The 18,608-nt window shown below is 40.6% G+C and overlaps 1 protein-coding gene across 2 annotated transcripts in view; it reads left to right on the forward strand.

The window, feature by feature from the left end:
- Vkorc1l1 (vitamin K epoxide reductase complex subunit 1 like 1) overlaps nt 1-18,608 on the forward strand; it is a 60,083-nt gene that overhangs the window by 35,855 nt on the left and 5,620 nt on the right. Inside the window, exon 2 of one of the 2 annotated variants that reach the window (XM_047533000.1) lies at nt 16,459-16,568. The exons of the other annotated variant lie outside the window; for it this stretch is intronic. Coding sequence (XP_047388956.1) covers nt 16,459-16,568 — 110 coding nt within the window. The remainder of the gene's footprint in view (nt 1-16,458; nt 16,569-18,608) is intronic. 2 annotated transcript variants of the gene reach the window in all.

The following is an 18,608-nucleotide window of genomic DNA, read 5'->3' on the forward strand; positions in this document are numbered from 1 at the left end:
CACTTGTTACTCCTCGACCGCCCTGATGGCTAGTGGTCAGGTGCTTGTTGCTCACTGGTTAATAGATGTGTTCATTTATCAGTGGCTGCCTGCTGATGTCATTCAGCCTCGTGACTGTAAGTACCGCCCACATGTCCACGACTCCCGTGGTTTTATCTGGCTTACACTGCCCATTCGTGACATTGGTGTATCTGATTGCTTGTCTGATGTCTCCACTTGGCCATATCAGTGGCATTCAAATGCGTGTCCTTAACCCTGAGTTCCACATGTCTCCTCAAACCTTCTCTTCCCTGGTTCAGAAAACAGCAACTTTCTTCCCAGCTGCTGGAGTCAGAAACCTCACTGAGCCAGCACTCCACTGTTCCCCTCTTAGTCTAAGCCCCCGTGGTCTCTGCATTCTTTCCATAGTGTCACAGCTGGACTCCTTACTCCTCCCCTTCTCCCCCTGCCTTTCCATTTTATTCAGCGTAACAGCGGAAGTCATGACATTGGCCTAAAGACCCAAATGATGGGCGGTTACCCTGGCTGCAGTGGGGTTCTTTTTCATTAGCGCCTGTCAGTCTCCCCGCTGACTTTCTCTCTTGCTCTTCTTTCCATGCTGGCTTCCCAGCTGTCTGCAGACCAGCCTTGTGAGTTTGCTCTCCCACCTCAGTAAGACCTTCCCCTGCACCTGACCTAACTTTAAATGCAGTTCTTCCAACACTGAATACACCTTTCCCTGCTTATGTGTTTCTGTTTCCTTGCATTCTTGTCTCTTCCTCATGAGAGAGTGAACTCTGAGGGCAACTAGTGCCATGCTAGGCAAGCGGTGGACACGCAGGAAGTGTTTGTGATCAGGCCCACTGCAGGCTAGCCACTGAGAGGCACTGGGCTGCCAGGGTGAAGGAGTCCTGGCATGGAGCAGGGAGCAGGGCTGCCACAGGAGGCATGGCAGCTGATGAATGCGTGGTTTAGGCACATTGTCAGAGAAGAATGCTCAAGGAAAGCAGCTTGGTCATGGGAAAATGTGAAGCCGGAAGCCAGCTGCCAGGAGAGGTGTGGGGACAGTGGTCTTGGCCAGGTGTCAGCAGCCAGGATCTGAAAGGTGAGTGTTAAGTAGACTTTTGTCAGGCTCTTCCCATTCCTTGAAATTAAAGATGAGTCCAGGCAGAGGTCCCTAATCTTTGATTTGTGCTCTTGTACTTTTATTTCTTATTTTGTTGACCATTTCTCTTACATTAACTAGTTTCTTCTACTCTGGGGGGATTTATCTTGCAACTTTTGAGGTTGATATTTGGAGCACTAATGCATACGTTTATGGTTATAAACTTCCCCTAAATGTAGTGTAAGCTACATCCCACAAATGCCAGCAATCACATTTTCAGTAGTATTTTTGTGGCCCTCTACTAATAAATGTAGATTTTAAAACTAACATCTTTTTTGTTTGTTTTTCCTCCTGCCATATGGGGAATTGAAACCAGGGCCTCACACATGCTAGGCAAGCTACCTTCCCCAGCCCTTTTTAACTTTGATACACTCACTGAGTTGCCCAGAGTGGCCTTGAACTTTTGATCCTCTTGCCCCAGCCTCCTAAGTTGCTGGGACCACAGGTGTCCGGCACCACCCCAGCTGACTTCTGTTCACTTTTTTCTTGTCTTTTGGCGTACTCGAGCCCTTCATTTTTCCATTTCCCACACATTGTCTTATTCACTTATTCAGATATATTCATTTTCTTTTAGTCATTACTCTATAAATTGCACCATGCATTCTTAGCCTATAAAAGTCTAATATTGATTATTTTACACTTCTCTATCAGAACATGGACCTTGGAATAATTTTGTATCATTTATCACTTTGTGCCTTTTGTATCATCATTATTGCCTCTTTTTCTTTTTGTGTAGTGCTGTGTCAATGAGCTATGCCCCCAGCCTTGTTTTAATTTTTTTTTTGCAGGGGGCGTGGTTACCAGGAATTGAATTCAGGGGCCCTCAACCACTGAGCCACATCCCAGCCCTATTTTGTATTTTATTTAGAGATAGGGTCTCACCAAGTTCCTTACACCTCGCTTTTGCTGAGGCTGGCTTTGAACTCATGCTCCTTCTGCCTCAGCCTTCCAAGCCACTGGGATTACAGGAGTGCACCACCGTGACTGGCTTAATTTTTAATCACATGTTTGTTAATCCCACAAAACATTGGTATTGTTTTCTGGACTCGTGCTCATTTAGTATTCATATTTCTCCTTTGCGTCTTCATTCGCTCTGCCTTCAGTGCTTTGTCTGGGATCATACTTCCGTAGCCTGAAGAACTGTTGCAGTGCTGGGCTACTGGTGAACTGATTCTGTTTTTATTTATCTGGGAAAGAAAACTTTATATTTACCTTCACTTCCAAATGTGAGAAGAATTGTAGTCTGGCAGTTCACTTGTCCTTTTGACTTCCTTTCCGTGTGTTGGTGTTAGCTCTTAGTCTTCTTGTCGCTTTGAGAGTAAGACACCCTTTTCCTCCTCTTTGGCTACTTTTTAAAGATGTCTAATCTCTGGTTTTCTGAGGCTTTAATATGTACCTGCTTGAGGTTTCTTTATGTGTCTGTTTGGGGTCCAGAACTTCTTAAATCCAGTGGCTTGGTGTCTTCAATTTTTGGAAAGGTTTAACTGGTATCTGTCCCTTCAAATACTGGTAATGACAAAGTGAAACATTTAATCTTGGGAAAGTGCCTGAGCTCGAGTTATTAAGGAGATAATTGAGTAGTGTTCATCTCGAATGTTGAGATATCTCAAACAGATGGGGGAAGTAGCAGCTGTGAGCCAGGTCTGAAGGCCTTCTTGAACGGAAGGCTGCGACTGCAGGATCTAGGGAACAGTCGTGAGATCAGCAACTGGGCATAGCCCTGGTGTCGAACTGTACCTCCAAGGGCAGAAAGACGGGAGCAAAGATGAAGGCAAAAATAAAAAGGAAGGGCTGGAGATGTAGGAGTGCTTGCCCAACACATGCACGACCCTGGACTGCCCCCCAGCACCACAAAAAATAAAATATGACAAAAGGAAGGATATGTTCCCTTCCCAGACCTGACAGCACAATGCCAGAAGTGCCCAGGTTGAATGGGCTGCAAGGGAGGTCACGTTGCTGGAGAGCACTGAAGAAGGCAGAAAAGGTTTTCTTTCTGTTTTTAAGTTAAGAGCTTCTTGATCAAGGAATATGGAATTTCAATGGACACAGCTGAGAAGTTTGTGAAGGGAGAGAAAAGAGAAATTAGTTTGCTTTGGTTTTTTGGTACTGAGGATGGAACCCAGGGATGCTTAACCACTGAGCCACATCCCCAGCCTTTTTTTTTTTTTTTTTTTTTTTTTTTTTTCCATTTTGAGACAGTCTTACTAAGTTGCTGAGGCTGGATTTGAACCTTCTGCCTCAGCCTCCAGAGCCCCTGGGATTACAGGTGTGCATCACCATGCCCAGCACGAATTAGATTTTACTGAATAGTACAGAGCGGTGTGAGTCTCATGAGGACAGGTACCTTACGAAGCTTGACTTCTGGCCGCAACAGGTAAAGGGGTGATGTGAGGCACCGTGAGATCAGTCCTGTCAGTTTTCCTGTGGTGGTTACCAAGGCTTCCCTGCAGATTGGAGTGTGCGTAGAACGGTCCCTCTCTGCAGCCTCACGAGCCTGTGGCATGATGTGACCTAGCCAGTGCAGGCTTCCCAGGAGGGGCTCAGTACCATCCATTATCTTTACACATGGCTCCCTGAGGCTAGACACAGCAGCTTCTCAAGGTTTTTCAAAGTTTTGAAATTTTGAAACCCCAAGCTAGGCCCTGGACCAGGATGAATTCTCTAGGTTAAATACCAGCTGTGGAACCTCTGGTGGCCAATTGACCACTTAGCAGCAAATTAGTCTTCTGTTAATCTGGGGATTCTGTAGGTACTGTAGCCAACTTTACCAGTAGTGGCATCATATTGGTCAGATACAAGAGACATGGCCAACTTTTTCTGTAAAGGCCAGATAGCAAGTATTCTAGGCTTTGTGGACCATATGATCTTTGTCCAACTGCTTTATCATTCTGTTATAGTGGGAAAGCAGCCAGAGAGAGTATGAATGAGAGTGGCTCCATCCCATGGGCATTCTTTGCAAATGTAACAGATAGATGGTCAGATTTGTTGTGTTTATTTGTATTAAGTGCTAATTGATAGCACTTAATATCTACACATTCTTTTAAGTCATGTTTAATTACTGGATTAATTGCCAAATCCAAGAAGTACTCTTGACTTGTTTTACTAACCCCTCAGAACCTGATGTTGAATGTTACGTTCTCTCCTGATTCTCCTACCACTGTCACCCTTTTTCACAAGGGATTAAGGATCCCCTTGTGGATCCTTGATTTTTGGTGCTCTCTAGGATTCCATCCATAATCTTACCACCTTCTTACTTTATTTTTATTTTTTGGAGTGTTCTCCCTGTGCTGTCGTGTTCATGGCTGTAGTTTTTAAAGATACTACTTCTAAATCTGCATTTTAGAAGGTTGTACACATGTGGATCTCTACCTGTCAGATTTATTTCTGGTTGCTCGTTGAACATAGTCTCCCTGTGGCTCAGAGGTCTGTTAAGACTCAGCGTGTTGAGATCAAGCTTGGTCTGTTCTTGAGCCTCCCCCTGTGCTGTCTCATGAATGGCCTCACAGTCTACTCAGCAATTCGGGGAGCTCAAGCATTTGTGGAACCCTCTCCATGTTCCTTCTGAACATTGCTCTTGTCCTAGTGAAGGCCTTTGTCACTGGCCTGCACTGTCTCAGCACTCTGCTGTTGGTCTCCCTCTGCAGTTCTGATCCCTGCTGATGATGCTGGACACCAGGGCCAGTGACTCATCCCATGCAGGCAGTTAAGCCCTCTTCACTGTGTAGGTAGGTACCTACGTACTTATTATATTACAAATCTGAATGTGGCTTTCTGTGTGTTAAGACTAAGCTTCTTGAGGGCAGGGACTGGATTCACTGATGAAGACATCCAGCTTCACAGCCCCACTGCCTCACACCCCTTTTGTTTGTTACTTAGATATTAGGTAAGATTGGAATACATGAATTTTCAGCTTCCAATAAACATAATGAATTAATGCATGCATTTATCTCTATACCCTCAGGAAACCCCAAGGAAATGAGAATAAAGGAATAGAAAAAATTGTATAAAGCCACAAGGACTAAAGAATGAGAAGACAGACAGGGCATCTTTCTCCCCATCCTCACCCCTCGTAGTAGGAAACTGGTGGAATGACAGGGTTAGCTCTCCATATAATTACCTGTTTATGGTAGTATCTAATGTTGACAGAGCCATAGTCAACGACATTCTGTTATGTTTTTAAATTTTAATTAACATTAAAATTAATTCTAAGTTTAGGTATGATGGTGTTCAGTATGTTGAATTGGGCAGAGCTGCAGGCACATGGCCTCTGCTACCATCAGTGTTAGAGTGGTTCCCTTTATAGTCAGCGCTTGGCAACACGATCTAGTCTCTAACCCAAAAGTTTTGCTTTTTCCAGAATATCATTTGAGTGAAATTTTAGAGTGTAGTCTTTCAGTCTGACTTTGTTCACTTATCACAAGATTCATCCATCTTGTTTCATGTATCAGTAGTCCTTTCTCCCCTGACACACCTTTTTTTTTTTTTTAATATTGGGGTTTGAACCCAGGAGTGCTTAACCACTGATCCACATCCATCCTTTTTATTTTGCGGCAGGGTCTTGCTAAGTTGCTGAGACTGACCTCAAACTTGAGATCCTCCTGCCTCAGCCTCCCAAGCCACTGGGATTACAGGGGTGCCACACTGTGTCCTTCAGTCCTTTCCTGTTCATTACTGAGTGCTGTTCCATGATAGTACCAGTTTGTTCATCCATTTTGTTGCTTGTTGAAGGACAACTAAGTTGTTTCCAGTTTAGGACAGTAACAAAAGCCACCATGACTTTGTGAAGAGACTTCTGTGTGAACATAAGTTTTTGTTCTCTTGAGTAGATGGGGAGAAGATTTCTAGGCCATATGATGAGTAATATGTGTAACTGCCAGTGAGGGGCTGGGCTGGGGCACAGTGGTAGAGCGCTTGCCTGGCACAGGTAAGGCACTTGGTTTGATCCTCAGCACCACGTAAATAAATAAATTAATTAAATAAAGGTGTTGTGTCCATCTACAACTAAAAATATTTTTTAAAGAAGAGAAGAAATAAACTGCCAATAAGCCTGGCACGGTGGTGCATGCCCAGCCCCCACTGTCCAGGAGGTGTAGGCTAGAGGGTTCCTTGAGCCCAGCATTCCAAAGCCATCCTGGGCAACATAGCAAGACCACATTTTTTTTAAAAAATGGAAGAAAGCGAGAAAGGGAAGTACTGATTTGTTTTCTGTACCATTCTGTAGGACTTACCAAAAATGTATCGAATTGTTGAACAGACATGTCACAGAATATCATTTGAGTGAAATTTTTCTTCACAGAAGATGAAATACAATTAATCAACAAATATAAGAAAAAAATGTTCAACATCTTTAGTAATTAGAGAAATGTAAATCAAAACTACTCTCAGATTTTGGGGCAGGGGTTGTGGCTCAGTGGTAGAGCACTTGCCTAGCACGTGTGAGGCATTGGGTTTGATCCTTAGCACCATATAAAAATAAATAAAAGTATTATTTTCTATCTACCATTATTAAAAAAAAAAAAAAACCTACTCTTAAGATTTCATCTCACCCCAGTCAGAATGGCAGTAATCAAGAAACAACAATAAATGTTGCAAGAATGTGGGGAAAAAGGTACACTCATACATTGTTGTTAGGAATGCAAATTGGTGCAACCATTATGGAAAGCAGTATGGAGATGCCTCAGAAAACTTGAAATAGAACCACCATTTGACCCAGCTATCCCGCTCCCAGATTTATACCCAAAGGACTTAAAATCGGCATACTACAGTGATGCAGCCACATCAATGTTCACAGCAGCTCAATTCACAGTAGCTGAACTATGGAACCAACCTAGCACCTTCAACAGATGAATGAATATAAAAAATGTGATATATATAAATATATATGTTATATAACATACATAGAATGGAATATTACTCAGCCTTAGTGAAGAATAAAATTACGGCATTTGCTGGTACATGAATGGAGCTGAAGACTATCATGCTAAGTGAAATAAGCCAAACACAAAAAAAAAAACAAAAGCTGAATGTTTTCTCTGATATGCAGATGGTATTTCACAATGCAGGGGAGAAAAATTTAAAAGAATGTGTCGAGTTCTAAGGATGGGAGAGAGGGAGACTGAAGGACGGGTGCCAGAACATGAGGAGTAGTTCTGGCATCCTGTGACCCAGTGGTGACTGCAGTGCACAGCAGCCTATCATCCGTTCTATGACTGGCTGGAAGAGCAGTGTCCCATAGAAGCAGTGGCAAGAAGATGGGAACAGTCCCCTGAACCGACCAGTAATTAATAGTGTGCACAGATTGAATCATCACACTGTGCCTGGTGCATATGCACAAGTACTACGTGTCAACTAAAGACTTTATTCTGATGCTTAAAGAAATGATGCTCTTAACTACCTTGGTTAGATCATAACATGCTATATTTATCAAATTATCACACTGTACCCCATAAATTTCTACAACTAAAGTACTAAGATTTTTAAATATGAAAAAAAAAAATGAGTGCTGTAGTTGATTCACATCCTCACCAGCATTTGAGTGTCTTTGTTTCATTACATTAGGTTGATCTGCATTCTAATAAGAGTGTAATAGTGTGTGTATTTTTTTAATATTTTGTTAGATTTCTTTATGTATGTGCTATTGTAAATGACACATTTTTTTATTTCCAACAAGTAAACTAGTATATAGAAATGGTTTTAAGTTTTGTATATTGACCCTGTGTCATGTGACCTATAAACTCACCCACTTCTTAATTCTAGAAGCTTTTTACCCTTTATGAGGAAATTAACCCACATGAGAATAAGAGGCTATTATTCAGAGCTTGATACAGCAAGGACATCAACCACTATTATTCGCATTTTTCACAGACTCAAAGGGGAATAGAAACACTTTGGTGGGGGGCAGGAGGAGAGCTAAGGTATGCCCTGGTTGGAAGTTGTTACATAGAGAAGCTAGGAAAAGGATTCAGTACAGGGGAGGTATCCTTTGTGATTGGTTAGGGAGACATATTTATCTTTCTCTAGTTGATACTAAATTGGAAATAGAAAAAAAAAAAAAAGGCTGTCAGTTTTTGATCAGAGGTTATGGATCAGAATTTTATGTTTATGCATAATTTGGCCCTTGTTCATTTATATATACAGTCCCCCATTTGGAATTATCCAAACAATGATCTTCCTTTCTAAACTTAGTGCTTTTTCCCCCATTTATTCCATTGGCGGGAACTTGCAATTGTATTGATTAGGAGTAGAACTAGCAAATATGGCCACTTTCCTATTTTAGGGATAAACAAGTCTTTCTCCATTTATTGTGATGTTAACTGTAGGATTTCCCCCCACCTTTGAGTGAGCATATCAGGATCAAGGAAAATCCCTTCTCCTCCTCCTTTGCAAAGCATTTTTTATCATGAACTTAGATGTGTGATGAATTACACTAGTAGACTTGAAGGAAGAACCAGCCTTGAATTCCCAGAAGTAGTTCCATTTGGTTACAATGTATTATCCCTTTTGTCTATTGCTGAATTTGGTTTACAGCATTGTTGTTTTTTAAAAGATTTTTGTGTGTGTCTGTTTTCATGGTTAATATTGATCTGTAGTGGGTTTTCTTTCCATTTGTCTTTGGTATTTTTCTTGTAATGCTTTTGCCTGGTTTTGATGTCAGGATGGCCTTACAAAATGAGTTGAGAAGTATTCCCTCTTCTGTTTCCTGGAGAAATTGTGCAGAATTGGTATCACTTATGTATTTAGTAGAATTTGCCAGCAAAACCAAACAATGTAGAACTGGAATTTGATTTTCTTGGAAGGTTTTAAACTATTAATAAAACTATTCGGGTTCTTTGATAACTTCATGAGTGAATTTTGATGTTTGTGAATTTCAGAGTATTGTTTCTCTTCATGTAACTTTTCAAATTTGTGGGCATAGATGGTATGTAGTATCCCCTTTTCTTTTAAAAAAAGTTTTTAAAAATTATTGATAGACATTTATTTATTTATTTATTTATTTATTTATTTATTTATTTATTTTTACTTATTTATATGTGGTGCTGAGAATTGAACTCAGTGCATCACACATGTGAGGCATGCAGTTTATCACTGAGCCACAACCACAGCCCCCCACCCCTGCTTTTCTTCTTAATGTGTTTATTGTGATACCCTCTCTTTTATTTCTGTTTTTGATAATTTTTTTTAAGGTACTGGGAGCTGAACTCAGGTACTGAGTTACTTCCCCAGTCCTTTTTATATTTTATTTTGAGATAGGGTCTTGCTGAGTTACTCAGGCTGACCTCAAATTTGCAAGCTTCCTGCCTTCAACATAGCTGGGATTACAAGTGGGCCTAGCTGATACTTTGTATCTATCTCTCTCTCTCTCTCTCTCTCTCTCTCTCTCTCTCTCTCTCTCTCTCTCTCTCTCTTTCTTTGTCAAAATGTTTGTGAATAAAGGTTAACTAGAGATTTATTGATTTCATTGATTGTGTTAGTTAGCTTTTCATCACTGTTACCAAAATACCTGCAAGAACAACTCAGGAGGAAAAGTTTATTTTGGCTCAGGTTTCAGAGACTTCGTTCAGCTCCATTGCTCTGCGCCCAGAGTGAGGCCAGCATATCATGCTGGAAGGGTATGCTAGACTAAAGCTACTCAGCTATCTATGGCAGCCAGGAAGCCTGAAGGGACCACAGGGAAGATGCGCTCTTTCAGGACACACCCTCAGTGACCCTCCCTTCCAGCCCCGCCCCACCTGCCCAAAGTTACCAGCCAGTCTCTTCAATCCAGGACCCATTGGGTTGCAGCTCTGGCAATCCAAGCATTTCACATTCCTGCATTAACACAAGAGCTCTTGGGGTACCTCATATCTAAACCGTAACTGGTCATTTCAAAGAACTAGCTTATTATTTTCTGTATTGTTTTTCTGTTTTAAATTCCATTGATTTTTACTCTGATCCTAGTGTTTTACTTTCTTTAGGTCTAGTTTGTTTTTCTTTTTATAGTTTTCTAAAGTGGAAGCAGTAATGATTTCTTCCTTTCTAATATAAGCACTTTAATACTGCTATTAATTTCCACTGAGCACTACTTTAGTTGCATGCCACAAATTCTTTTGTATTATTTTATTTGGTTCAGAATATTTTCTAATTTATTTGTTACTTCTTTGATTCATGATTTTTGGGGGAGAATAGGGGTACCAGAGATTGAACCCAGGGTCACTTAACTACTGAGCCACATCCACAGCCCTTTTTTAAATATTTTATTTGGAAACAGGGTCTCACTGAGTTGCTAGGCTGGCTTTTAACTTGTAATTCTCTTGCCTCAGCCTCCCAAGTCACAGAGATTACAGGCATGTACCACTGTACTTAACTGATCAATGAATTTTTTAAACTGTAGATTTATTTTTTAATTGATGCATGAAAATATAAAAATTGTACACATTTGTGGGGTACCAGGTGGTGTTCTAGGACGCACACACACACACAGTGTAATATTAAATCAGGGTAGACTGATCTAGCTCCTCATGTGATTTTTTAAATTTCAAAATGTTATTTAATTTTAAATAGTACATTTTCCAGATATCTTTCTGTTACTGATTTCTAGTTTAATTCCATTATGGTCAGAAAACATAGTTTGTATGAGTTCAGTTATTTTCAAATTTGCTTGTTAGGCTGAAGGTGTAGCTCAATGGTAGGGCATGTGCTTAGTGTATACAGAGCCCAGAGTTTAGTCTCCAGCACCCTACCCCCAATTTTTTTCTCGTTAAATTTTGTTTACAATGTGTTTTTATGTTTTATCTACTGTAATAGTCTATTTTGATGAATGTTCTACATCTATGTGAAAAGAACAAGTGTTCTGTTGTTGGGTGGAGTACTCTGTAACTGTGAGACTGGATGGGTAGTAGTTCTGCTTCCTTTATGACTTTCTGTCCTGTCAGTTGCTGAGAGAGGTATATTGAAGTCTTTAAATATAATTGTGGTTGTGTTTTTGTTTCATTTAGGAGTTTTCCTGTTAGATGCATTCACATTTAGAATTGTGTTCTTGGTTACTTGACCTTTTTCTCATATGTCTCTTTTTTCCCTCCATAGTAAATTACAGTGTTCTGGAAACTGCACTTTCTAGTGTTAATATGACCACTATACCCTTTTTTACTTGTTGGTAAAGTATGTGTAACATAAAACTTACCATTTTAACTATTATCTAGTTTTCCTTTTTTCTTTTTTTATAGTGCTTGAACTCAGGAGTGCTTTGCCACTGATCTACATCCCCAGCCTTCTTAATTTTTACTTTTTTATTTTGCAACATAGTCTCATCAAGTAGCTGAGGCTAGCCCCAAACTTGTGATCCTGTTGAAGTCAGTTTATGTAAGTTTCACGATGACAGTGGTTTTTAGTTGGTATATTCAGACCACTTTTAATGTGGGAAGGACTATGAAGTCAGCACAATGGTCCTTTTCCATTTTTAGCTTCCTCATCTCTTCTTTCTTAAGAGAAGCAGTCTTACTATGTTGCCTGGGCTGGCCTTGAACTCCTGGTCTCAAATGCTACTTCTACCTCAGCCCCCTGAGTGTTGGGACTATGACATCCCAGCCAGACCACTCATTTTGAACATCATGGTTGATATGTTTAGACATAGGTCCACCTTTTATACTTTTACTTGTATATACCAGGATGTATGCATGTACTGTGTGTGTGTAAATGATGCATCCATAAAACGTATGTATTTTGTTTAAATACTACAACATACATAGGACTTCACTGTGGGGTGGCAGAAGGACAATGTGAAGGAAGCTTGATAGACCAAAACATGAGGAAGGACTGAGGCAGCCCAGTCATGGAGCCAACTGTAAATCAATTCCAGGAGGTAGGGAGGCCTGGTGCCCTGTGGCCTGCGCTTCCTGGTTTTATTTGTGAACTTTCATTCAGTTTGCAAAACTTTAATCTGCTGGGGAAGTAGGTGTGGACCAGCAGCTCTGTGTTGTGTAGGCGCAGTCTCTGGCTTGATCCAGCTCAGTGTCAAGGGGAACGTGAAAATGTGCTAAGTCATCATCTAGGATGCCATATTGATGTCCTAAAATGATCAGCATTTTTATACAACAGAATTTGTAGGGCTGGGTTGGTTTAGTGGTAGAGCACTCTCCCAGCAAGGGTAAGGTCCTGGGTTTCCTCCCCAGCATCACCGGGTGGGGGCGGGGTAGGGGAGGAAGAAAAGAGATTTGTAGGTTCAAACTGAAGTGAATTGTAAATGCATGCTACTAAGGTAACTCATCCTGAGTGTTTTAGCACCATCTGGTTTTTAAAACTTGAAAATAACAAAAACAAACAAAAAGTCTAGTAAATAAATACAGTCTCCCACCGAGTTCCTCAAAAACCTGTTGACAGTCCTCTCAAGTACAGGTGTTGCCAGATGCCACACAGACCTGCTGGCAGCCTGCAGCACCCCTACCTCGTTGCCCTTCCCAGGAGCTGTTCTTTCTAGTAGTCATGTCCCTTGTGAATTCCTGAGATACTTTGAAAAAAAATAACCTGAGAAAGAAGCTATTTCTTGGTACAGGTTGGTCATTTCCACAAAAGAAACTTGGACAAAGATTTTATAAACACAAACAGTTAATATCGCTGTTTATAATATCTGTTGTTAATTTTACCATGTGAATCAACATATATGGTTATTTTTCCTTCTGGAAAGTTGTCCCTAAATTGTTGATATATCATAATCCATGAACTTACAATGAAGGGAATGTGGATTGTTTATCTGTTCTTGTCCAGGGCCGCCTCTTGCCCATGAACCACACTGTTAACCCTCACAACAAAGTGGTAGGAGGGCTATTGCAGTTTTGTCTTGTTTAAGGACCTCATCTCATTCATTTTCCTCCACCGTGACTGTACCTTAAAGGGCATTGCTCCTGTCAAAGGGACGGGTGAAAAATTATAGGATCAGTTGTGATTGTTTGGGTCAAGAGTATAAATATGTGTGCATAGTTTTACATGCGGGGGGAGGTGACCCAGGCCATGAGGGTAGATGAGTGGGTAAACACAGTGTGGTGTGCGCATAGGGTGCCTTGCACAAGAAGTCCTCACACGTGCTGTGACACAGATGAACCCCAGGGGGGGCATCACGGGCATCACCCCGGTGAAGTAGGCTCCTCACAAAAAGACATCCAAGGAAGATGCTCACGTAATGCTGACCTGCTTGCTTGTGAGTTACCTGTTTCAGTTACCACATGCAACTTCATCAAATTAACTGTGTTAACTATCAAAAAAAAAAACAGATTATTCTGTTTGGTTGAAAATACTGGAATGTGATTGGATTTTATGGCAGTGTGACGTGAGGGCAAGAGTACAGCCCTGGGGTCCAAGAGACACCCGGGCAGCTCTAGTTCAGAGGCTGGGCTCCTGCGAGCCTGGCTGTCCACCTGGCTCTTGCACATGGGCAGGGAATCATGGGTGGATGGGCAGGGACTGAGTAGAACTCAACTGGAGAGAGGGAAGCATTCTTTGTAGTGGTGGACGTGAACCACCCAGGTGTATCCAATTGCCAAAATTAAAAGGGTATGTAAATTTTACCTTGAAGAAAAGGGCTGGGGCTGGGATCATAGCTCAGTGGTAAAAACACTCGCTTAGCATGTGTGAGGCACTGGGGTTGATTCTCAGCACCACATATAAATAAAATAAATGTCCATCGACAACTACAAAAATATTTTTTAAAAAATAAAGAAAAGAAAAGAACTAAAAATTACGAGAGTGGTGAGTAGGTAGAGGTGAGGATGAAACAAGACAGACACAGTTGTTGCTGTTGGTGGTGGTTGGTTTATTACACTCTTCTGGTCACTTTTACACATGCATTTGAAGTTTCCGTAATAAGATGGCATATTTATTTATTTATTTATTTATTTATTTATTTTTAGTTATTGATGGACCTTTATTTATTTTTATGTGGTGCTAAGGATTGAACCCAGTGCCTCACACATGTTAAGCAAGTGTTCCTCCACCAAGCCACAACCCCAACACAAGATGGTATTTTTAAAGCAGTGTTCTGTCCTGTCATATTAGAAAGTCAAAAGATAATATTTAGAATTTGTAAGTCAAGAAATGACAATGTAAACATTATTTAGAAATGTTCAGGTGAACAGGAATGACAAACGGTTTTTAAAACATCAGAATGATTGTCTTTGGGGGGATCAGAGCTTGAGTGTGGGGGGGTGGAGTAGGGAAGACTATTTTGTTCTATAAGGTTTTTGATGTTTTAGTTTGAAACCTTAACATGTATTTCTTTGATAAGAACTGTATTCATTTTGTGGATTACTACACTGTTTTCAAGGAAAGTATCCATATGATCTTACACGAATGATTAGGCATGTTTATCCAGATAATTTTGGCAGTATGCCCATTATTCCCATTGCCAGGGGTAGTGCTTAAACTTGAATCCATACTTCAGATGAGGCTAAGAAGTTGAGGGCATGTGGTTTCTCCCGGTCTGTGCTCCTGCCCCCTGCTCTCATGAGTGAGTGTCAATCACTGCAGTTAGAATGAAATTCAGATTCCTCCTCATGCCTACAAACCAGGCCCTACGTAATTTAAATGGTTGACTTGTGCTGAGTTCTCCTGCCCCTCTCCCTGTTCACCGTCAGCCTCGATAGCTTTCTTCTCTACACTGGTAGCTTGTTCCCCCCTCAGGGCCTTTGTAGCTGCTGTTCCTCATGGGCCTGACTTCTTCTCATCATTCAGGATCTGATCTAGCTCAAATGGAATTCTCAGAAAGGCTTTCGGTGGCCTCCTAGCTAGAGTGGTCTCCTCCACCCTTCCTCTGTCCAGAGCAGCCACCTCACAGTGTGGTCTTCAGACCAGAAGCATGGGCACCACCTGGCAATCTTGCTTGTATTTGGGAGAAATGCAGAGAGTCGTAGGCCCCCCACTGACCCACTGAAGCAAAATGCATTTGACCAAGGCCTCCCTGGGTGGAGAACCTGGTCTTCCAGAAGCGCTGATCAAGGTACCCTCACTGGTTTGCCTGTGTGTCTGTGAAGCCTTCTTGGCTCCACAGGGCCACTTGGTCTTTCGTTTACCTTCTCATTACTTCCCCACTAGACTGTAAGCTCCCCAAGGGCAGCCCCTTGTCCAGTGAGTCCACTCCTGAATTCTCAGCACCTCAGTGCCCACTTGGTACACACTCAATGAATATTCAGTGGATGAGAGAATAAATGAACATAATGGAGATTACTTTGTGTTCTTTAAAATGTATAACTATACAATCAAAATCTTTATGGCTTTTGGTTATAGAATTGGGGTTATTCCTGTCTCAGCATGATCATTCTGAAGGGGTTTCACTCTGCTTTTTTGAACATGAGTATTATTAAACCATTAATTCTTATTTTTCAGGCAGTTTGTCTTCAGAACCAAAGTTTAGGTTTTATTAGAGTGCCTCTCAACTGACAACATCATAAATGTTTTCTTTTTGGTATTTAAAAAGCATGGTCATTCAGAGTTAAAATAATCTTCAAAGGTTTTTATCCAAAGTAACTGTTAATTTGATATTTGTATCAAGTTTTATTAAACCAGAATTAATCCTTTTTTAAACTAAGACTATAAGATTCTGAAAAAAAACTGTTAAGTCAAATGGAAAATTTGAAATCTAACTGAAAAGTGATGGGGCATGTCATATATCGGCTTTACCTTTGAGATGTGGTTCTAGGAGAGACCTGTAGTTGCTGATACTGTCCTGCATTTAACAGTGTGTTCCCAGGAGGTCTTTTCTCATACATAGCCTGATAAAGCTCTGCCAGGAAACAGCTCTTCCACTGTATGCATAGAAGACATGAGACGGTGCAGTCATTAGCTCTCCAATCCCCACCCGGCCCCCAGGTGTGACTGTGGCTGCAGGCACCTTTGGTGGTTTCACTGGGGGTTGGGAGTGCTCTCACATCTAGCAGGCCAAGGACACTGCTGAACACTCCTTCCAAAACAGCCCCCAAGACAAGGAACCCCCAGCCCAAAGGTCAGTGATGCTGCTGCTAATGACCCTGGCTCAGATCAAGAGAGGCTCCTCCTGCAAATGCTGATGACATTGGAAAAGGAATATTTAGAAATGAGCCACTTAAGAGATTCATATGGATATATTGGCACTTTTAGATTATGTTTCTATGCGTTCGTTGTTTTTAATCATATGCAATACATAAAATTAGGACTGGCTCCCCCTTAGTGGGTAAATCGCTCATTGAATAAAAGATATTTAAGAGTTTGGCAACTCAATTGATTTAAGAATTGGTAACATACTCAAATAATTTTTACATTTTTAAAAATAGGGAATCTCAAATATAGGGTTACTGGTTTTCCTTATTTTACAGATGGGGTCGAGGATTTGGTCTTTTGGGTTCCATTTTTGGAAAGGATGGTGTATTAAACCAGCCAAACAGTGTCTTTGGACTTATATTTTATATACTACAGTTATTACTTGGTAAGTATTTATACAGCAATACAAAAATAAGTTTGTTATATTCACTCAGTACTTTGTGCCCTTGCCCTAAGTGTGTTTTTGTAGTAAATAAAAGTGTATGTTAATGATAGAACCACTAGCTCGCTCCATATTTTTGTGTTGTGAAATGTGATTCACCAGGATTTCCACAGTGCTCACATTGAACTCAGTGTCACTTGGTGTTTGTTTAATCATGGAGAGCATCTCATGGTGTCCCAAACCAGCTCCATTCAAGGTTCCAACATGCTTCCCTGTTAACCTTTTTTCTTATTATTGACCCTGTAGCTTTTTAAAATATCCTGTGTCAAGGAAGCACTAACAGTAGGCTGAACCCACACCTCCATCACCTTCACATCCCTGCTGTTTCCACCGTCTTCTGCTGTGTGCGTGTGTGGTGCTGGGCTGCCGCCAGCCTTGCATGTGCCAGACCGTGTTCTGCTGCGGAGTCCCCCAGCCTGTCTTCTGCTTCCTGGGTGATTCTTCGTGCTCCTTGATTTCCAGTGCAGCGCTGCCTGTCCCCTTCCGTGTTTTGCTACTGTTGACATCTGGGATTCACGCTTTTATATTGTGAATACTGCTGCAGTAATCAACTTTTTTTTACCCCCCCCCAACACCCCTTCCTCTTGGACTCTTCCATAAGATAAATTTCTAGGCATGGGGTTAATGGGTCAAAACCATAGAATATTGTTTGGATTTTAATAGCTGTTACCAGATTGCTTTCTCCCTAGTTGTCTGGCTTCCCTGAAGCTTCATCCAGCTTTCTTTTTTTAAGATTTTGTTTTGTAAAATTTCTAATAGTTACATACTCGTAGCTATTATTTTAATTTTACTGTATTTAAATTTCCTTTTATTGCCCTTTTAATTATGGAGATCCCAATAATAGTCTGTTTTCATATTTGTTGTGAACATTTTACTCCTTTATATTTTTTATGTTTTGTGAATTTTTATTGTATAAGTTTTTTATATTTTTAGATTTAGATCCATCCATTTTTGCCTGTGCATTTTAATTGTTAATATTTCATTCCATGGTCTGCCAGGTCTTCTGTGATTCGATTCATTAAAAATATATTTAACTCTTCCATCTGAAGTAGATATTATGAAGCAAATTGCAAATGGTGAATTTTTCTGAATGGTCCTGCCATCAATTTTGCCCAGTTCTTTATCTGTAGTTTATCCTGCAGAAATACAGAGATGTTGCACAAGGATATTCATAGCAATATGGTTTAAAATAGCAAAATAATAATGGAAGAAGCCTAGGTAATAGGTAATGGCTGAATAAATTAGGGTACATCCCTGTCAGAAAATAGTACCCATTCAAGGAACAGTAGGTCTGTTTGTAAATCCTGGGCAGATTAAGGTACTGCTCAGTGAAAAAAGCAAATTGTGGTTTAATAAATATAGGGTGAATATATGTTTATATATATGCATGTAAAAGCATAGGAAAGGATGTGATGGAGGGGAGGGAGAAATTTCACTTTTAGTTCCATATATTTATTTTGTTGAATTTCTTATTTTTAAATATTTTTAGATGTAGATGGACACAATATCTTTATATTATCTTATTTTTTATGTGGTGCTGAGAATTGAACCCAATGCCTCACACGTGCTAGGCAAGTGCTCTACCACTGAGCCACAACCCCAGCCCATTTTGTTGAATTTCTGAAGAAAATAAAATACAAGCCCAAATGCAAGGAAATGGTTTATTTCCCCTTAATAAGAAAGAATCTAAGAAGTCTTTGACTATATCAATTTGTGGAGATAAAGGCGCAATAGTCAAAGTTCTATTTGTAATATTAATTTGTTAGTTTCATTATATGCACAATTCAAGTCATGCTGTGCATTACTTCCATTTATGCTTTCTGAGGTCTTTTAGACTCTTCCATGTGTGTAATTCAGAGTCTATCACTGGAGGCACATTTGAACTCCTCTGACTACTCCAGAGCACGCCATCTTCACCCCCTGACGCGTAAGATGCAGCATTTATTTAATTTTCCCATGGATACACAGTCACATGCTTCAGAC

This window comes from Sciurus carolinensis, chromosome 18 (genome assembly GCF_902686445.1).
Source record: "Sciurus carolinensis chromosome 18, mSciCar1.2, whole genome shotgun sequence".
Lineage (NCBI taxonomy): Eukaryota > Metazoa > Chordata > Mammalia > Rodentia > Sciuridae > Sciurus > Sciurus carolinensis.